This window comes from Trichoderma citrinoviride, assembly GCF_003025115.1.
Source record: "Trichoderma citrinoviride strain TUCIM 6016 unplaced genomic scaffold BBK36scaffold_7, whole genome shotgun sequence".
NCBI classification, from domain to species: domain Eukaryota; kingdom Fungi; phylum Ascomycota; class Sordariomycetes; order Hypocreales; family Hypocreaceae; genus Trichoderma; species Trichoderma citrinoviride.
In genome coordinates, this window is record NW_020194715.1 from 936,296 (window position 1) to 953,971 (window position 17,676).

Sequence of the window (17,676 nt, forward strand, 5' to 3'; positions counted from 1 at the left end):
CTCCAAGAATCCGGACTGGGAAACGCACCCTATCGGGCACGAGTATATTTTCCATGCCGCTGCTCCTGGCGGAGACTCTCCTCCTGGCTTGGGAGAGGGGCGCGTCGGCGGTTTGCCTCCATGTCGGCAGGGTTCATCAGTGGGGGAGGGATGGGAAGCTGGAAGTTGCCTGGCGGCGGAGGAATGCCCCCTGGTGGTGGGATCAGGCCGGGAGGAAGAGAGCCCGGGGGCGGTATTGGCACGCCGGCCTGCTGCATCAACTCGAGGAGCTTCGCCGGGTCGGGAGGGTTGTGAGGGTCCAAGCCAGGCAGCGGAGGAGGTGGTGCCCCGTTGAAGCCAGGAATGCCAAAGGGCGGTGGTGGAGGCGGAGGCGGAGGAGCTCCTGATCCAACACCGACCCCGGGTACAATGGGTGGCGGCGGAATGCTCGAACCGAGGCCAGGAACAGCACCGCCACCTAAAGGTAGACCAGGAATACCACCAGTCAAGCCTGGAACAGCCGGCTTCTGGGCATCCTGGTCCACAAGAGCGTCCATCTCGTCCTCCAACTCGCGCTGCTCTTCTTCCTGGCGTTGGCGGCGGTTGCCACGACGATCCCACGTGCCTTGTGCTTCGGCAGCTGCCTCGCCAATGTGGTACCGGTCTTGGAATATCTCGGTCTCGCCAGGCCGGGCACGGCCCCAGAAGCGGGTGATGCGGTCGTTGGAGCCAGATGCCAAGATATGGCCCAGGGGGTGCCAGTCCAGCGACCAGATGGCGTAGTCATGTGCGAAAGGGACCTTGTGCGTAGGCCAAACTGACTGAGCCGGGGTCGATTCTGGATCGAGACTGTCGTAAGGGGCAACTGTCAAAGGTTGACCAGCTGGAGGATTGGGCGTGTCCAGCAGATAGTGGTGGAGGGATCCGTCCATGCCGCCAGTGGAGAGGAGATTGGCGTGAATGGGGTGGAATGTCAAGGTGGATATATCCTTCTCGTGGCCCTTGAGGAGCACAATGTCTCGCATCATTCGCAGGTCAAAGACACGGGCCGTCTGGTCGCGTGCCGACGTGGCAAAGCACCGGCCGAGCTTCTTCTCGAACAAGACTTTGGTAATGGTACTCTTGTGGCCATGGAGAGTGGTCAGGGCCCGCGCTGTACGAGGGTCCCAAAGCTTGACCAGGTGGTCCTTGGAACCGGAGATGATGAGGCCTTTTGTTGGGTGCCAGTCAACAGACTTGGCATCCCAGCCGTGGCCTTCGAGCTTCAGCTCCTCCTGACCAAGAGCGAAGTCGAAGATCTTGAGAGTAGAGTCGTCCGAGGCGGTGACGAATTTGGAGTCATTGGGGCTAAACGCAAGGTCTCGGATGGGATCTGTGTGAGCATTGATGCTCTTGACATTGTTGAAGTTTGGCTGCCAGTACTTGATGACACCATCGTGGTCGCCAGAGATGAGCCAGTCGTCGCTATGCGAATACTCCAGGGCGCGGATGGCAGAATCGTGAGCTTGCATTATCGTCTCAAAGTTGAAGCCGGTACCGTTCCAAAGGGTGAATTCGCCGCTTGTCGACGCTGTCAGCAGTCTGCGTCCCTCGGGAGTCCATCGGACCACATTGATGGGATGCTTGATCTTGTTCAGTGAAGAGTGAAGGTGTTTGGCCGGGATAGAATCGGCTGGGAATACAGGTCGCCCTGCTGGTGGAATCATCTCCATGACGGTCAGTTTGGACCAACGCAAGCTCTCCTCGTCAACGGCCAGATTGCTTTCTTACATCCACAATGTAGCTCGCGCTTGGCCGTTCTCTTTCACCAGTGTAGCCACCTCTGTAATTGGGAGCGCGGTCTCGCATCCAGTGAAGAACACTGGCGCTGTAGTCCGTCACAGGTCCTGTTGAGGCATTTGGTCAGCTATCCGGGGTTGAGTTTCACGGACATATAGCATCTCGACACGTTGAAAGCCATTGCCCGATGAAATACCGGGCGTCAAGGGAAGACGAGGAGGCATTGGAGTGAATAAGAAGGAGCACAGCCGAAGAATGCAGCTATAACTGGGTTTGAGAAACGAAATAGACTCACTTCGACCCCGGACCTTCATGTATGAGCCATCTTGGCCCTGGCCACCCCCTCGATCGCCATGATCACCACGAGGCTCATAGGCCATCGTCGCGTGTTGCTAGCCAACGGCTGATCATGCACCGAAGAGCTGAAAGCGGCAGACAGAATAACTGACGAGAATAATCAAGCAATGCCTTCGCTAGAACGATCTGGTGAGAGGTTATGAGATTCTTTTGCCGAACGAGGCTTCAACGGAGAGCTCGCATGGCTGCTTGTGAAGATGAAAGTCTCATTTCTGTGAGGCTCGCGCCTTGAGAGCTCTGATAGAGCGTTAGGTGAAGGCCGAGCTCTGATTGGCTGCGGGTCATGTGATGCAGCGAGCTTGCTGTTGGCTTAGTCAGCAGATCTATTTTCTTAGCAGGAGCAGCTTCAAGTTGTTTCATGTGGATGAGATCCGAATCCCTTGTTCCAAGGTATCTGGACATGAGGTGTCCAGCGTTGAGAACGACTGCAAGAGCATGTGCAGCTGTTTGCTTGTCTGGTAGATGTGCTAAGAACACACGGAGTGGCTGTGATGCCGCCTGACCAAGGTTGGTTTCTCACGTGGTTGTAAGAGAAGCAACTGTACGCTTTCTGCAGCTGTTTCAGGTCCTAGTGGCTTGGGCTCAGGTTATCAGTTCTCGACTGCATGTAAGGTACCTGTGCGTATTCCTGTGTCTGGCCTGCTTGCCACTCATGGAGCATAAACTTTACAAGCCGTGTTAGTGCCTGGACTAGGTAATGCCACGAAGAACAAACCTTTTCTTCAAAATGAGGTATATATGGTTATCGACCTGGGGTATATACCTACCTGAAGTAAGCAGAGGTATTCCGTGGCAAAGGAGCTCGTTGGACTCAGTCAGTAGTTGTTTACTGAGAGGCATCGAGCATCAGAATGGCAACTTTCACATGCTTTTCGTGGACGCAGTTGCAATTACTACTACTAGTGAATCATCTAAAGACGATTGTTCAAGCTCCTAGGCCCCACCATCTCGGAACCCAGCTCTCGATACCCGCTCTATGCCACTAAAAACGCCGCCAATGCAATGGTCAATTCGAGGCTTACAGCGACCACTGCACTTGAAGCAGGGACGATGTATGTATTACCCTTACACCGTTGCGTCTAAAAATACATAACGAGTCTCTTCGTCTTCATGGCTTTAGAAGCAGGGGGGAATGCCTTCATAGTTCGGCTCCATCTTGATCGTGACCCTTACATTAGATAGAAGCCTGACTCCCTGAGCTCATTTCGGTCGAAGCCGATACAATCCACCATTTACACCGAGGCTTGAGGCTTGAGGCGACTTTGCCGACCCGGCAAAGTACAGGTACAGACAGCGGCCATACAATTTCAGGCAGAGGCATAGGTAGAGCGCAAGTACTCGTACTCTTCCGCGAGCTGCACCTCAACTGCGGGAAGATAAACTCAATGCCCCTCCCTAAGGCGAAGCTTGACCGGTAGCTTGATTCTCGATTCTTGCTCCTTTGTTCCTGTTCGCACAGCCTCTGAATCCATCAGCCTCTCATTCTTCCAATCCGCCATCTCATTCCTCTCTGTGGAAAAGGCAAGATTCGCCCCCTCACGTTATCTGATCCGCGGCTACCACCTTACGCCTACTGGACGTCCCAAGCATCATCATCGCAGGGCCCGAGCATGGCGCCTCCTCCAGAGCCGTCGACGGCGACAAGCATCGATGCTTCCACCGGCTCCGTGACTCGCCGCAACGCCTCACAACAGGGCGAGGCAGATCTGACCTCGGTGGAGCCGGCCAACGGAACCACCAAGGAACGACTGCAGAGGACGCCGCAGAAGAAGTATCGCCATGTCGCTGCCGTGCACTCCCAGACGAGGCCGTCGTGTCTGAGCCACGACTCGCCGGCGGCTCCCAGCTTTCTCGGCTTCCGCAACCTCATGGTCATTGTGCTGGGTAAGATGCACTTTCAACTCAGTCGAAGCAGTGATTATTCACTAACATTTTGCTGCAGTTGTCGGCAACCTCCGATTGATGATTGAAAACATCCAAAAGGTGCGTTGAAGCATTATTGAAGTGGCTGACGTAGCACTGACACGCATCTGTTCTCTTCATGCAGTACGGCGTCTTGATCTGCATAAGGTGTCACGACTACAGGCGTCAAGACTTGTTCCTCGGTCTTTTGCTGTACATTCTCATTCCCTGCCACCTCTTTGCGGCATACCTCATTGAGCTATTCGCTGCCAAGCAGGCCCAAGGGTCCAGGAACCGAGCCAAGGACAGGAGCTCCGGCCCGTCAGAGGCTGAGCGGAGGAAGTTCCACTCGATCTGGGTTCTCGCAGCCTTGGCCCATGGAATCAACATCACGCTCGCCCTTGCAATCACCACCGTCGTGGTCTACTTCTATGTCTACCACCCGCTGATTGGCACGCTGACGGAAATGCACGCCATCATTGTGTGGCTCAAGACGGCCTCGTATGCATTCACCAACCGAGACCTTCGTCACGCCTATCTGCACCCAGTCGAGGGTGAGGAGGTGCCCGAGCTGTACAAGTCCTGCCCATATCCGCAAAACGTCACGATGAAGAATCTGGTGTACTTTTGGTGGGCTCCAACTCTGGTGTACCAGCCCGTCTATCCGCGGACCGACAAGATTCGATGGGTGTTTGTGATGAAGCGGCTCGGAGAGATCTTTTGCCTGGCTGTTTTCATTTGGGTTGCCACTGCTCAGTATGCAACGCCCGTTTTGCGCAACTCTCTGGACAAGATCGCCTCTCTTGATCTGTTTTCGATCTTGGAACGACTCATGAAGCTTTCGACGATATCCTTGGTCATCTGGTTAGCCGGCTTCTTTGCGCTCTTCCAGTCCTTCTTGAACGCTCTGGCCGAGATTATGAGATTTGGTGACAGGTCCTTCTACGACGACTGGTGGAATAGCGAGAGCCTGGGTGCGTACTGGAGGACGTGGAACAAGCCCGTTTACACATTTTTTAAGCGCCACGTCTATATGCCCATGATCGGACGAGGTTGGAGCCCGGCCGCTGCCAGCTTTGCAGTCTTTTTCGTTTCTGCCGTCCTTCACGAGATTCTTGTTGGTATTCCGACCCATAACATTATCGGTACGTAAGGCATTTTCTCTCCTTGCCTTGTTCTCTCTGACAGTTCGCGCAGGCGTCGCATTCTTCGGCATGTTCCTCCAGCTCCCTCTCATTGCCATCACCACGCCTCTCGAGAAGATGAAGCTCGGTCACGGTGGCCGCATTCTTGGAAATGTTATATTCTGGGTTTCATTCACAATCTTTGGTCAGCCGTTTGCGGCTCTGATGTATTTCTACGCTTGGCAGGCCAAGTACGGCAGCGTGAGTAAGCTGCCACAGCAGGTGCATCACTGAGCGGTCGTGAGTTTTGGACACTAGAAATTGTTTGCTTTGATTGCGTAACTATCAAAAGGTGCACTCTGGAACCACATTGTTGGGATGGCTTTTGATTATCGTATTGGAATAGGGAGGATATATGAAAGAAGCCTAATTAGATGGCTATTACAATAGATATAACGCGATATGGATCGTTGCCGCCTTTCCAAAAATATAAAAATCTGCGCCAAACGAGCAATGCCACCGTACCTTTCGTCTTCCCGCAACCCAGCCATGCTCATGTCTATAAATCTATCGTATAAACGGAATCAGAGTGCCCACCCGCTTCCTGTAGTTTACATAGTCGTCACCAAAGAACTCGACCAACTTGTGCTCTTCAATACGGATCCTGTCGCGGAAGAACATGTACAGCACCGCCGCATACGCCACGAAGCAAAACGTGTTGCCAAGCACAAGCTGCGTGCCGAGGCCCCAGTAGAAGAAGCCAAAGTAGCTCGGGTGCCGCAGCCATCCGTAAATGCCCGTGGTGACGAGGAGATGCGAGCGAGCCTTCTTGGTCTGGATGTGGTGGTTGAAGCTGGCGCCGGCATGCAGCATGGCCAGGGAGCGGACGGCCTGGCCGACGACGACGAGCGCGAGGCCGACGAAGAGGAGAACGTTGCCGGATCCGAGGGGCGCCCAGCGGCGGTTGGGAAAGAAGACGCTGACGAGGAAGCACTCGAGAAAGGCGGACGAGTGGGCGATTGCGTACGAGGGCCAGTTGGCGGTGAGGAGGAAGCTGTCGATGGAGGCGACGGCGGTGTTTCGTTCTGCGGTGGTCCAGAACTCGAGGAAGTGGAAGAGGGAGAGGGCGAGGAGGAAGAAGGGGACGCGCCAGATGGGGGAGTCGGTGAGGAGGAGGATGGCGACGGCGGAGATGAGGCCGACGGCGAAGGTGATGCCGAGGCAGAAGGCGCGGAGGGCGATGCCGGAGAGGGACTTTGGCTGGCCGGGGTAGAAGGGCTTGAGGAGGGGGTTTTCGACGGGTTCGCGGAGGAGTGTGGGATCGAGATTGATGGTGTTTATGGGGTTTGATGAGAGGGAGGGGGGAGGGGAGGAGTGGTGGTTGGTTTGGGGGGTGAATGAGGTTGCCATGGTGGTGGTTCGGACTTCCCGTCTTCTCCTTTTCTTCTTCTTGGTGTTTTTGCGTTTGGTGATGAGAGGGGGCCTAGTCGAGACGATGAGGGCGGTTTTTGTTGTTTGCGACGGAGTCGTTAGTCGCGTTGTGGCTGTATCATGATCCCCCTTTTGTGGTTTTGGTTTCGATGCTTGATAGAGGCCCGTTTGTTGATCGGTTTTCCCCCTTCTATGCCAACGACACGTGAATGAGAATGAAGAGTCACCGCTCAAGAAGAGAAGCAGGCGCGCGGACTTGCTCGACTGTTATAACAGATCAGGCCGAAAGATGAGGGAAGTGGAGGGACGGCGTTATGGCCACCTCTGGCTGCGTGCTGGCGGGCTTCGCAACGGATTGTTCTCTGCAGAACAATTGGATGTGTTTTTTGCTGTCGAGGCTGGAGCCACAGCCGCATAGTACTACTATGTAGGGTGCCCAGGTGCTGAGGGTCGGATCTGGGTGGGGGTGGTCTCCAGGGCTGCCCAGAGGCTCTCAAGGGGCTTGGGGCTAGCTGGATGGTGGCCGCGGTGCTTGGCGGCGACACCGGCAGATGGTCACAATGCGGTTGATGGGGGCATTCAAGTTGATACGGGGTATTTTGCGGGAAGCTTTTGCTGCATTGAATTGTTCTATACCGACAGCAATTTGTAGGATTCAGCTTGAAGTGCGATCAATGAATTGTCATCAACTGAGTTGGCTCTCATACAGCACGCCTTTACTCGGGTATCATATAGCAAAGCACTGCACGCCAGTGGAAGGAATCTTTAATGGGACTGGACCCCGAAAACACCAACGCTCAACAAGCAGCACGACCAACAACAAACTTAACAGCCTCCGTAGTCCATAGTCTCTCTCTCTTGAGTCTGGACTCGATGCGGCTTGGAGACTCAGTTGTAGTTGGTCGGATAGTTCTGGCCTCTTTCTGAGGCTGCATGCAGTACAGCATCAGCAAGTCTGAACTTCTACAGGAATGAGAAACGGTCAGTATCTCACCTCTGATGCGGGCTTTGCTTTCGATGAGATATCGTTACCAACCCTCGATATTGCCCTGTTGTATAGGCCCATTCTCAACAGCGGCTGGCAATGGCAAAAACGCTTGGCGTAGCTGCTTTCTGATCTGGCGTGTCCTAGCCCGCTGTCTCTGGGCGGATCTCGATGTTTCCGGTTCACATCATCCAGCCCCATTTCTTCAGAGACCGCCCTGGATTGAAAAGGACGAGATAATCAGCGTGAGAACACTGATGAAGCCCCATATGCAGGGAACCCAGGTATTCATCTCGTAGTATCCCGCCTGATACACAGCGCCCAGCCTACCACAGCAGTCAGCATCTCCCTCGTAAAAACCACTACATGCTCAGCGACCAATCCCATGGCACTGACATGACTCCGACAATGGTCCCAGAAACCACAGCCTCAAGCCCGGCGACGCCCAGATACACAATCGGCGTGATCCAGAGATACTTCCACGACGACTTCTTCCAGCCGTGCGTGAACATGGCGATGAAGACCGCGCCGAGGTGGAACAGCGCAAACGTGATCAGGGTCCATATCACCGTGAAGCGCCAGACGTCGCCGATGAAGTAGAGGGTGAATTGCTTCTCGGGCGTGGCATCGAAGAGGCTGTGGACGTTGAGCGACGGGAACGGGGGCGTGGTGTAGTTTGCGGGCGGAACCAGCCGGCGCGTCATCTGCGCGGTTCGAGACTGGATGCGCGGTGGATGAGGCAGCCGTGCATTCGGATCAGACACCAAAATGAATGATCTCGTCGTTTCATTCAATGCGTCGTGCCGTAATGTGTTGAGGCTGTCACTCGATGTTTGATGCTGAAAGTGTCAAAAAGTCCCTGCCGTAGCATGTCACCTGTCAGTAAGCCGTAATTTCCGGTGGACCCCGGATTGGGCTGAACGTCATCCCTAGAGCCTCGGCAAAGCGAAATCGCGTCTGGCCTGCATCAGCCTCTCTCTATCTACACAACTTCAAATCCGAATCAACCAAACAAGAACAGACCGTCACCGTCTCTCCAGCCAGCCGCGCCGCTGCAGATGCGTCACCATGCCTGCTGACCAGCTCCTCAACACCGTCCTGCAGCTCTTCCAGGAGCTCCACGATGCCACCAAGACGGAGCAAATCATCGGCACGACCGCGCATCTCCTCTCGCAGCTCTCCAACCCGCTCAACCTCGGCGTCCTCACGTCGCAGCTGCTGACGGCGCCCGCCATCTGGGAGAGGCACGACGGGCTGCGCACGGCCGTCCGCATCATCAGCATCTACAACACCGCCGCGATCCGCGTGCGCGACTACGAGATCCTCAACGACAAGAACAAGCTCGAGGGAAAGCCGTTTGAGGGAGGCGGCCTGAGGAGCGATGCCTGGACACGGGCGGTAGTCAAGGGCGCGGATGAATACTCGAAGCGGTGGCAGCACCTGCTCGTCCTGACGGGCGTCCTGATGGGCATGGAGGGCAACGATAGACGGGCCCTGTCGAGCGGCCTCCGAGGGACGCTTGAGCAGGCCATTGTGCTGGCCGCGAATATGGCGCTGCGGACGCACCGACAGGATGGACCGCTCGCCGGCGGATCCATTGCGCTGGCCCTTAACTTTTCGTTTCCCCTGCTCTCCGATTTCCACAAGGCTCAGATCGACTGCAATGAGTTGCTGCCGGTTACCCTCTGGGCGATGACTGGCCCGGAGGGCTTCTGCGAAGGCCAGTTCCTGCAGGTCATTGGGGAGAACATCACCGAGGCTCCCGGCCATGTTCTCTCCTGGACATCACAGACGCCATCCTTCCAGTTACTGCAGGCCATGGACCAGCGGCCTCTGATGGGGAACATTGGGCCGCTATCGAAGCTTGCAGCCTACGCGGCACTGCACGCCACTGATACGAACGTTGTGTTGGCAGCACAGGATGCACTGCTGGCCTTCTCCCGCCAGATATTGGATGCTTGGCGGTCGAACCGGTTCAACGATGTCGATCCAGCCTTTGAAGCCAATAAGCTGAGCCTCGAGACGCTTCAGAAGACGTGGCCGGCGTTGTGGCTAGTCTTGCGCAAGCTACTCTTTGGTGTCGTGGCCCTTCTCCAGGCCATCGTTTCGCGCAGCCTGCTGGATCACCGCATGCTGAATCCCATAGCAGCCTCGGGAATTGCTGCCAAGTCACTACACATTCTGCGAAATCTGTACTTTATCTCCAACCGCAACAACAACAGTGCTTTTCAGGTGTACACCTTCACCTACTTGACCTCCATCGATAGCATCTCCCGACATCCGGCCGCATGTGAGACATTTCTCAACGAGATCCGGCCTCTCGACGCTTCAGCTACGCCAGTCACACATCTCTCAAGGACGTTGGACCTGTTCTACTTGAACGTCGCCGAGCACCTACCCCTGGTGCTGCCCACAGCAGCATGCGAAGCTCTCATTGTCAAGCCTGCAACTGCCTACCTCTCCCAAGAGGGGCCCATGACCCCCTCTGTAGTTGAACTCTTCGAAGCCTCGCACAGCGCCATCCTCTCCGTCCTCTCCTGTCCACAGCACAGCTCGCTCAACATCGACATCACCCCCTTTTACATTGTGAAGCTCTTTGAGTCTTTCCCTCAGCAAATCTCTCCGCGCCAATTCCGGGTCGCCTACAAGACCGTCATGCAAATCGTCTCTCCGCCGTTCCCCATCGCCGCAATGGAGCCTCATCTCTCAGAAACCCTCCTCGAGATGCTTCGGGCGTCCATCCCTACCGCTGACACCACGCCTCTGCCTCAATCGCCAGATGCTCCGCCTCCGTCTGAGGACTCTAAGCAAGAACCGCCAGAGCCTTGCTCGGAGCAGAGCACACTCACCATGGCCCTGGTCGATACGCTGCCATTCTTGCCCCTGCCTTTGGTAGAAGAATGGCTTACTATCACGGCACAAACACTGAATACCATTGCGGATCCCAAGCTCAGAGCGCCAGTCAAGAAGCGATTCTGGGACATTCTGGTCAATGGAGAAATGGACGTCGAAAGAGCAGCCATTGGAGTCGCCTGGTGGGGGAACCTGGGCGGAAGAGACATCTTCTTTTCGAAGCCTGCGCCCGAGACGGCCATGATGAGCGGCGCGATTGTGTCCAATGACCAGATGATGAGCAAGCTGTAAGGGGCACAGGGATTGCTTGGATCTGTGACCAATGGTGACGGTTTTGGAGGGGGTTTTGCGATTTCCTTTAGGAGCAGGTTTGACTGAATCACCAAAAGTCGGAGTTTGAGCGCCTGGCACGGAGACGTGTGTGTGATTTACCGCAAACAAGATTGGCTTGTTGGAACATGTGATGATATTCTGTTTGTTTAGCGATGATGTACTGTTGTGGGAACTGCACTTAAAGTCGGCATGATCCTAGGCTGGCACCGGATTTGTTGGGGGTTCTTTAGAATACCTTTGAATTAATACATGGATATACCCAAGAAAAAACGACAGGAAATGATGTTCAGCAAGACTCTCTTCGTTTTGGAGGCCTTGTGCCTCACATCATCTTTTCCATGCAGAGCTGCTGCTGCATCGTCGCGCGGGAGTTGGAGCACCGTCTCCTTTTCGTTCTCTGCGAGCGTCATGGCCGAGGGAGCTCCATCATCAATCACCACAGGTTGGAGATCTTTGACAGACGAGACAGACAGTTCGCAACAGACGCCAGCTACTGTATCGTCTCACAGCTGCCCCAACATCTTCTGCCTCCCCATCTCGCCATGGACAAAAACAGAAGCCCATCAGACATCTACAACATCCGAATCAAGCACACGCTCAAGCTCGAGCACAACCACCTCGAGCACAGCCTCCAACCCCAGCAGCACAGCCGCAAGCGCCTGTCTCCAACAACAACAACAAGGCTCTCCAAGCAAAACACCGGCCTCTACCATGCGATTCAACTTCACCGACGCCTGCGACGCGGACACCCCCGCGGCCGAAGACTGCCGCGTCACGCTCTCCTGCGACACGTCCCTCGGGCTGTACCCGACCTGCAGCGAGCGCGGACGATGCGAGTGTCTCTCCAGAGAGTGTTTCCGGAAATCCATGTGCGAGGACTTACGGCAGTGTCGAGACTACGACGAGGCTGTCTGCATGAAAGAGAACAGCAGCAGCACCAGCATTGGAGTCTGTGGATGTCGGCCCCGAGTGACGGGGTGCTTGTTCCAGGAGAGTCCGCATCGGTGGTGCGGCAGGGCGTCGAGTTGCGCGGAGAGGCATTTCTCACTGTATCCCGAGTTTCCGTATTGTAGCACGGGGGACAGGGGGTTTCCGACGGGCAAGTGCGAGTGTCGGGATCTCTGGTGCGAGAGGACGGGGGATGAGGCGAGGGACGATGGGGGCTGTAGGGATTTGATCGATTGCGGGGAGAGTCCTTTGGGGGACAGGGCGTATTGCGGTCTCAAGTATGGGGATGAGAGGAAGGGGGTGGAGGATGGGTACTGTACTTGTGGTGAGTGAGGTGCTTATCTTGAGTAAGGGAGAGATCTTGATTCATGTGAGTATGGATTGTCGAGGCTGAAATGGGAAGACACTCGGGCATAGTAGACAAGGTCATGGGAAAGAGTCGTGATCTGAAAGCGAAACTATCTGCATGGCGTGGAAGATTTAGATACAAGTTCAATTCCTTATCAATGGGGTTGCTCTTTCCAACATTTGGTACATTCCCAAAGCATCGCCAGAAGGGAAACTGGCAGGAAGTGATGTAAGTGAACGCAGGACCTCCTTCTTCCTAAACAAGACATAAGTAATCAGATCATCTCGAGGTACCTATGAGATGATAATTTTTCAACCTCGACATCCTCAAGCAAGCTACCTGCTGAGCGCATGCTTGTCTTGACTGGACCTTCAGAGGCTAATTCTCTGTAGAGTTGAGGCTCCGTTGTCACAACCCTACGATTCTATGGGTCACCAGCCATGATGCGACAACGAGACAACAGGGCAGGGAATGGTCCCTCAACATCACGCTGCCTGCCTCAGAATCAATCATTTGGACAATCTTCAACTTCGACGTGAATCATTACAGCAGATTGACGACAGAGAACCGTTGCTCTACATACATACCATCGTTGGCATGGCACGTCATCTCACCCGATTTCCTCTCCAGTTGGATATAATCGATAATTGGTTCAGCTCCCTGTCCAGTGCAGCCAGATTGGGCAACCCGGCAGAACTTGATCCAATTGAGCCACCACGTTCATGCAGGATTTCATTGCCATGACAGTATGCTATCCTGCATAGAGAACCTGTATGACAGCTAACCTCTATCAGCAACTCGAGAAGCTTTTCAAGAGGCCACCCCTCGTGTTGCTATCGACACCCACCCTGTCGGTGGCATCACGGTTCCAGGAATAGATCAGCATGGGAAGCATGTTGCCAAAGGGGCCTGACATCACAGGACATGAGACCCCTCATTGTGTGCGCATCGACATTCCAAAGAGTTGGCATCGCGTATATGTCGACTTACGTAGATGGCTCTCTCCGTCAGACTTGATAGCGTGCGTCACCGGATCTGCAGCCAAACCAGCTTGCAAAATGCATTCATCAAGCTCTTCTCGATATGCCCGCTTGTTCAATTCGTGGTTACCCCGCCGCTAACGTCTTGCGAAGCTTTGCCTCAGATGACGACGGCATTCTCCAATCACCGAATTCAGGGACTAAGGTGCGCCACTCCGAGGTCAGGGTTGGGACTTGTTGCGGACGTGCCGGGTAAGAGCATGCAGACGATCTGGAGAGCATCAATTAACCCGATGAAATGTCTGAACGAGGAGAGTTACCCTGAAGATACAAGAAGGCGAGATCGACAAGATGTAATGGTAAGCGGGCAGTTTGGAGTATTCTGCAATTGAGTGCATCAACATACACCGACAATGGCCACAGCCCAGCAAAATACTCGGCCAACTCGCCAATGAACGACTGGAATAGATGCCTCCTGTATGGCCAGTTTGTGGCTATCTGGGGAAATTGGAGACAGCTTATGACGGTTTCAGCTGTGACGGCATGTCTGGATGTTGCCACTCCATTTCCTGATGGCAGCCATGAACTTGATCAAGGGCAATCTTACCTTATTCAGCTGGGTATCAGGCATGGGATGAACGCTTCTCTAGACACCCGTGGTGTGTGCCGTGGCAGCTCTCCACCACATGCCGAGCCCGTCCAAGTCGAGTGGCAGTAGGTATGGAGGAGGCTATCCCCATTGCACTGGCTCCTGCTCATCTGCCTCTCTAGTATATAAAGGGCTGTAAGACTTATGTGTTAGTCCCTTCGATGCTCTGAACAACAAAGTCTATAACAGACACAATTTCGATCTCATACTTACACAGCTATCCCACCAGCTTTTTAGTACAGCTACCCATATCAATCAAAATGTCTTTTGGCGGCGACAACAACGATCAGGTGAGTTTCCAGTTTGACTTCTACACGAAAAATCATATAGCTAACCACTGATTCTTGTGTGCAATAGTACGGCGTGAGTATACGATATCTAAACATGTAGTCGACTACTATGGCCATCAAGTACTAACAGGATGCAGTCTCGCCGCTCTGACAGAGACCAATTCGGCTCTGGAAATGATACATTCGGCTCTGGAGACTCTTATGGCTCCGGCACCCGCCGCAACGATGAGACTTCGTTCGGCACCGGCGGTCAGGGCGAGTTCGGCTCCAGTGGTCAACAAGGCGAATTCGGCTCCGGCGGTCGACAAGGCGAGTTCGGCTCCGGCATGCGCCGCAATGACGAGACTTCATTCGGCACCAGCGGCCAGGGCGACACCTTTGGCTCCGGCACCGACCAATATGGCTCCTCTGGCAACACCTTTGGAGGCTCCGGCAATGACCAGTTTGGTTCTTCCGGCACCGACACATACGGCTCCGGCAACCGCGGCCAAGAGTCTTCTTTCGGCCGCCGTCAGGAGGAGCCGTATGGATCGTCAGACACTTATAGATCCAGCGGCCAAGGCGACACGTACGGCTCGCAGAACCGTGGCGAGACGTATGGCTCTTCTGGAAACCAGTCTTCGGGCTTTGGTTCCTCTGGCGATAGGAACGAGAGGACTGAGAAGAGCGGGAAGAGTGGGAAGGGTGAGGGTCTTCTTGAGAAGGTGAAGGATAAGGTGACGCACATGGGCCACTAAGGACGCTGTTGAATGCAAAGGGGCCCGAATGGAAGTGAAAAAGGGAAATCACAAAAAAGGTCTATGCGAAGAGACAATATGATATCACGATGGATACGATAACAGGGTATTGGATGCCATCATTCTATGAATATGGTAATAATATGACGGATGCGCTCATTCTATGGATATGGAATGACATGACAGATGCTCTCATTCTATGATTTATATAGCAAATCAGGGCAGAAAAGATGAAGTAAAAAAACAATCTTCTATCGTTTCATGAAATTTCTTACACAACCAGCTTTTCCACCTTGACCAGAATCGCCCCGTCCGTCGCCTCCCCCTTTGTATTCCTCAGATGCACAAACCTATACCCCTGCCCCAGCCGATCCAGCTTGATGCACGCCCACGCAGCCAAGTCGTCCTTCCCAATCTCGTCGTCCCGGACGGTGAAGCGCACGAACGTGAGCTCCTCGACCAGCCCGGGGATGGCCTTGAACTCGAGCCTCTCGCCGGCGAGGTCGAGGTCGCAGCCCTTGTGGGTCTTGGTGCGGACCTTGTACTCGCTCTCGTGGACGTGGCCGTCGCTCTGGGCGTGGCTGTTCTTGGAGGCCTCGACGTGCAGCTCGACCTTGACGTAGGGCCGGAAGCCCTTGGCCGACTTCTCGTCGGGCGGCAGGGGCAGGTTCTGGGCGGCGAGGAAGGTGAATGCCAGGGAGACGGTCTTGCGGGTGATGGTGATGGGGGAGGGGGTGGTGATGTCTTCCTTGAGGGGGAGTTTGGAGCGGTATCCTTTTTGAAATTTACATCAGTTTTAGAGAGAATGGCACAACAACTTATACAACGAGCGGTATTTATCACGAGGGGTGTTCTCTGTGATGAGGGGGAAAGGGGCGGTAGAAAGAGCTCACCTTCTGGCTTCAGGACGTAGCCGCCGGTCCCGGTAAACATGCCCTCGTTGAGCATCATGCCCTCATCCGTCTCCTGCCAGTTGAGGGCGATGATCTGAGCGCCGCCGCCCCAGAAGATGGCCGGGTTGAGGTTGGACGATCCGATGCGGAAGCCGGCCGGATACGCCCTCAAGAGGTAATGCTTGTTGTGGTTGAACAGCGTGGCCCACTGCTTCTCGTGGTAGTCGATGAACTTCTTCTCCGAGATGGAGAAGATGTGCGTGGGCATGCTGGCCTCGGGCTGCGTCCACGCCTTGAAGGTGACGCCCTGGGTGTAGATGGCCATGCGGGCGAGCTCCTGGATCGTCTTTGCGGGCTTCGGCGGCGGCGGCGGCGCACCGCCTGCCGGAGCGGAGGGAACCTGTTCGCTAGACATGGTGTCGACCTTGTCGAGGGATGTGCCGGGCGGGACGTACTTTACCTTGATGAGGATCTTGCGGCGGAGCTCCTCGGGGCTGGGCAGGGACTCGACGGCGGACTCGGGCTCGCTCACCAGCAGGCCGTCCCAGACCTGCTTCATGATGTCCACCATGACGAGCTGCTGCGCCGCGCTGCAGTGGACCTCGAGGCTGACGATGAGGGGCATCTCGGACGCGACGAAGGCGCTCTCGCGGATGGCTTCGCAGACGTCGCGGAACTTGACGTCCTTGGTGAGGGTGTATCCGTGAAGCACACGGGGCTCGACGACGACGGCAGATGCAGGATCTGACTTGTTGCTGTTCTTCGTCATGGCCTCCTGGATCTCGGCCACCTTTTCCGTGGCCTTTTCCTCGAGCTTGTCCATCTTCTTGCTGATGTTGATCTTGTCCATTTTGCTGCGCAGCTGGTCGCTCCATCCTCCTCCAGTCTTTTTCTTGTTGTCCGTACTCTTGTCCTGCTTGGCCTTGTTGGCCTCCTTCTTCTCCTTCTTCTCCTTCTTCTCCTTCTTCTCCAGCTTCTTCTTCTCTTTCAGGGCGGCCTTTTTGGCGGCTGCCTCGTCGTCGCTTGTCTCGCTGTCTGAAGACGACGACGACGAGGAGGATTCAGCGTCGCTCTCGTCGCCGTCCCAGACGTCAATCTCCACGCACCGGCAGCCTCTCAGCAGGACGTTGGTGTAAGCGCCCGTGGTGCTATCACTCGAGAGCTGGTTCCCCGTCAGATACGTGTTGTGGCTCGAGCTGATGAAGTAGCTGGCCAGCGGCCAGGAAAAGTCCTCGTTCAGGACGGGCAAGACGGCGCTGCTGTGAGGAGACGTCATGAATGCGAGGAAGCCGTCGAGATCGAGCTCCTCCTCCTCTCCGACGTTGTTGTTGTTGTTGGCGGCGGCAGCAGCATCACCACCATCCGGAGTGCTGCTGCCCCCCCGCCGCCGCAGCAGCTGGGCCAGCGCCGCCTCGGTCGTCGGGCCTTGATCACTGCTGCCCTGGACTTTCTGGACAAAGACCCTGATCTGCTCGGGGGTCCATTTGCCTTCGGGGGTCGCGTGGGATGCAAAGAGGCGCTTGAGGTAGGCGAGGGTGGTGCTGCTGAGGGAGTGGACGGTTCGTTGGGCTGGGATGGAGCCCCCGCCGGACTGGAGGGAGGCGTTGGCGGCTTGGTCTTGTTCTGAGGCCATGGCGGAAACGATGTATGTGAGATGAGATGATGAGGATGGCCTCTTTCTTTTTTTAAGTTTTTTTATATATGGTCTTGGGATGAAGCAGGCGTGCAAAAGGAGTGAGAAGTGCCGTTATAGGAGTTCCAGTACTGTATTGAGGGGGTCTCGTGCATGTAAGAGAGCAAGCAGCCCACCTTTGCTATGTATGTGACCTGGCAGCTCTTCGCAACCTACCCTGAAGCCGACAAATCAGAAACCAAAAAGCTTTCCCAAAGGATGGTAAAAAGAGACGCGTCACACACAAGATTGATGAATAAGAGGGCAGTCTTACGATGCTGAATCGCTGCGCAAAATCGTGGCTCAGCTACCAAGAAACAAAGACCCTCTAAATGCGAAACCTTCGTGGTGGAGCCGTGCTTCGCTGACGGATCGTTGCGGGCTTTGTGGGGGGTGGGCTCTTTTGTGGTTTGGG

The 17,676-nt window shown here is 55.1% G+C and overlaps 8 protein-coding genes across 8 annotated transcripts; 4 read left to right on the plus strand and 4 right to left on the minus strand.

The window, feature by feature from the left end:
* Positions 1–29: 29 nt before the first annotated feature.
* Positions 30–2,138, minus strand: BBK36DRAFT_1159391 (WD40 repeat-like protein; the record flags this gene model as incomplete). The annotated part of the gene is made up of 3 exons (XM_024894196.1): positions 30–1,685; positions 1,750–1,865; positions 2,054–2,138. 3 exons carry the CDS (start codon positions 2,136–2,138, stop codon positions 30–32), a joined length of 1,857 nt encoding a protein of 618 aa, XP_024749674.1.
* A 1,587-nt stretch (positions 2,139–3,725) lies between these two features.
* On the plus strand, positions 3,726–5,435 carry BBK36DRAFT_1119684 (hypothetical protein; the record flags this gene model as incomplete). The annotated part of the gene is made up of 3 exons (XM_024890617.1): positions 3,726–3,992; positions 4,277–5,162; positions 5,215–5,435. The coding sequence occupies 3 exons, from the start codon at positions 3,726–3,728 to the stop codon at positions 5,433–5,435; spliced, it is 1,374 nt and encodes a 457-aa protein (XP_024749675.1).
* A 273-nt stretch (positions 5,436–5,708) lies between these two features.
* Positions 5,709–6,551, minus strand: BBK36DRAFT_1133283 (isoprenylcysteine carboxyl methyltransferase; the record flags this gene model as incomplete). The annotated part of the gene is made up of 1 exon (XM_024892078.1): positions 5,709–6,551. One exon carries the CDS (start codon positions 6,549–6,551, stop codon positions 5,709–5,711), a length of 843 nt encoding a protein of 280 aa, XP_024749676.1.
* A 1,211-nt stretch (positions 6,552–7,762) lies between these two features.
* BBK36DRAFT_162227 (hypothetical protein) lies at positions 7,763–8,275 on the minus strand (the record flags this gene model as incomplete). The annotated part of the gene is made up of 2 exons (XM_024897724.1): positions 7,954–8,275; positions 7,763–7,883 (listed from the first exon to the last, which is right to left on the minus strand). The coding sequence occupies exons 1-2, from the start codon at positions 8,259–8,261 to the stop codon at positions 7,763–7,765; spliced, it is 429 nt and encodes a 142-aa protein (XP_024749677.1). The 5' UTR covers positions 8,262–8,275.
* A 330-nt stretch (positions 8,276–8,605) lies between these two features.
* Positions 8,606–10,704, plus strand: BBK36DRAFT_1200858 (hypothetical protein; the record flags this gene model as incomplete). Its single annotated transcript, XM_024897147.1, has 1 exon — positions 8,606–10,704. Exon 1 carries the CDS (start codon positions 8,626–8,628, stop codon positions 10,699–10,701), a length of 2,076 nt encoding a protein of 691 aa, XP_024749678.1. The 5' UTR covers positions 8,606–8,625.
* Positions 10,705–11,151: 447 nt separating this feature from the next.
* On the plus strand, positions 11,152–13,488 carry BBK36DRAFT_1168965 (hypothetical protein; the record flags this gene model as incomplete). Its single annotated transcript, XM_024895248.1, has 2 exons — positions 11,152–11,750; positions 13,449–13,488. The coding sequence occupies 2 exons, from the start codon at positions 11,152–11,154 to the stop codon at positions 13,486–13,488; spliced, it is 639 nt and encodes a 212-aa protein (XP_024749679.1).
* Positions 13,489–13,929: 441 nt separating this feature from the next.
* On the plus strand, positions 13,930–14,696 carry BBK36DRAFT_1200866 (hypothetical protein; the record flags this gene model as incomplete). Its single annotated transcript, XM_024897148.1, has 3 exons — positions 13,930–13,959; positions 14,027–14,032; positions 14,097–14,696. The coding sequence occupies 3 exons, from the start codon at positions 13,930–13,932 to the stop codon at positions 14,694–14,696; spliced, it is 636 nt and encodes a 211-aa protein (XP_024749680.1).
* Positions 14,697–14,967: 271 nt separating this feature from the next.
* On the minus strand, positions 14,968–17,222 carry BBK36DRAFT_1118536 (phospholipase C; the record flags this gene model as incomplete). The annotated part of the gene is made up of 3 exons (XM_024890484.1): positions 14,968–15,470; positions 15,590–16,903; positions 16,949–17,222. The coding sequence occupies 3 exons, from the start codon at positions 17,220–17,222 to the stop codon at positions 14,968–14,970; spliced, it is 2,091 nt and encodes a 696-aa protein (XP_024749681.1).
* Between the last annotated feature and the right edge of the window lie 454 nt (positions 17,223–17,676).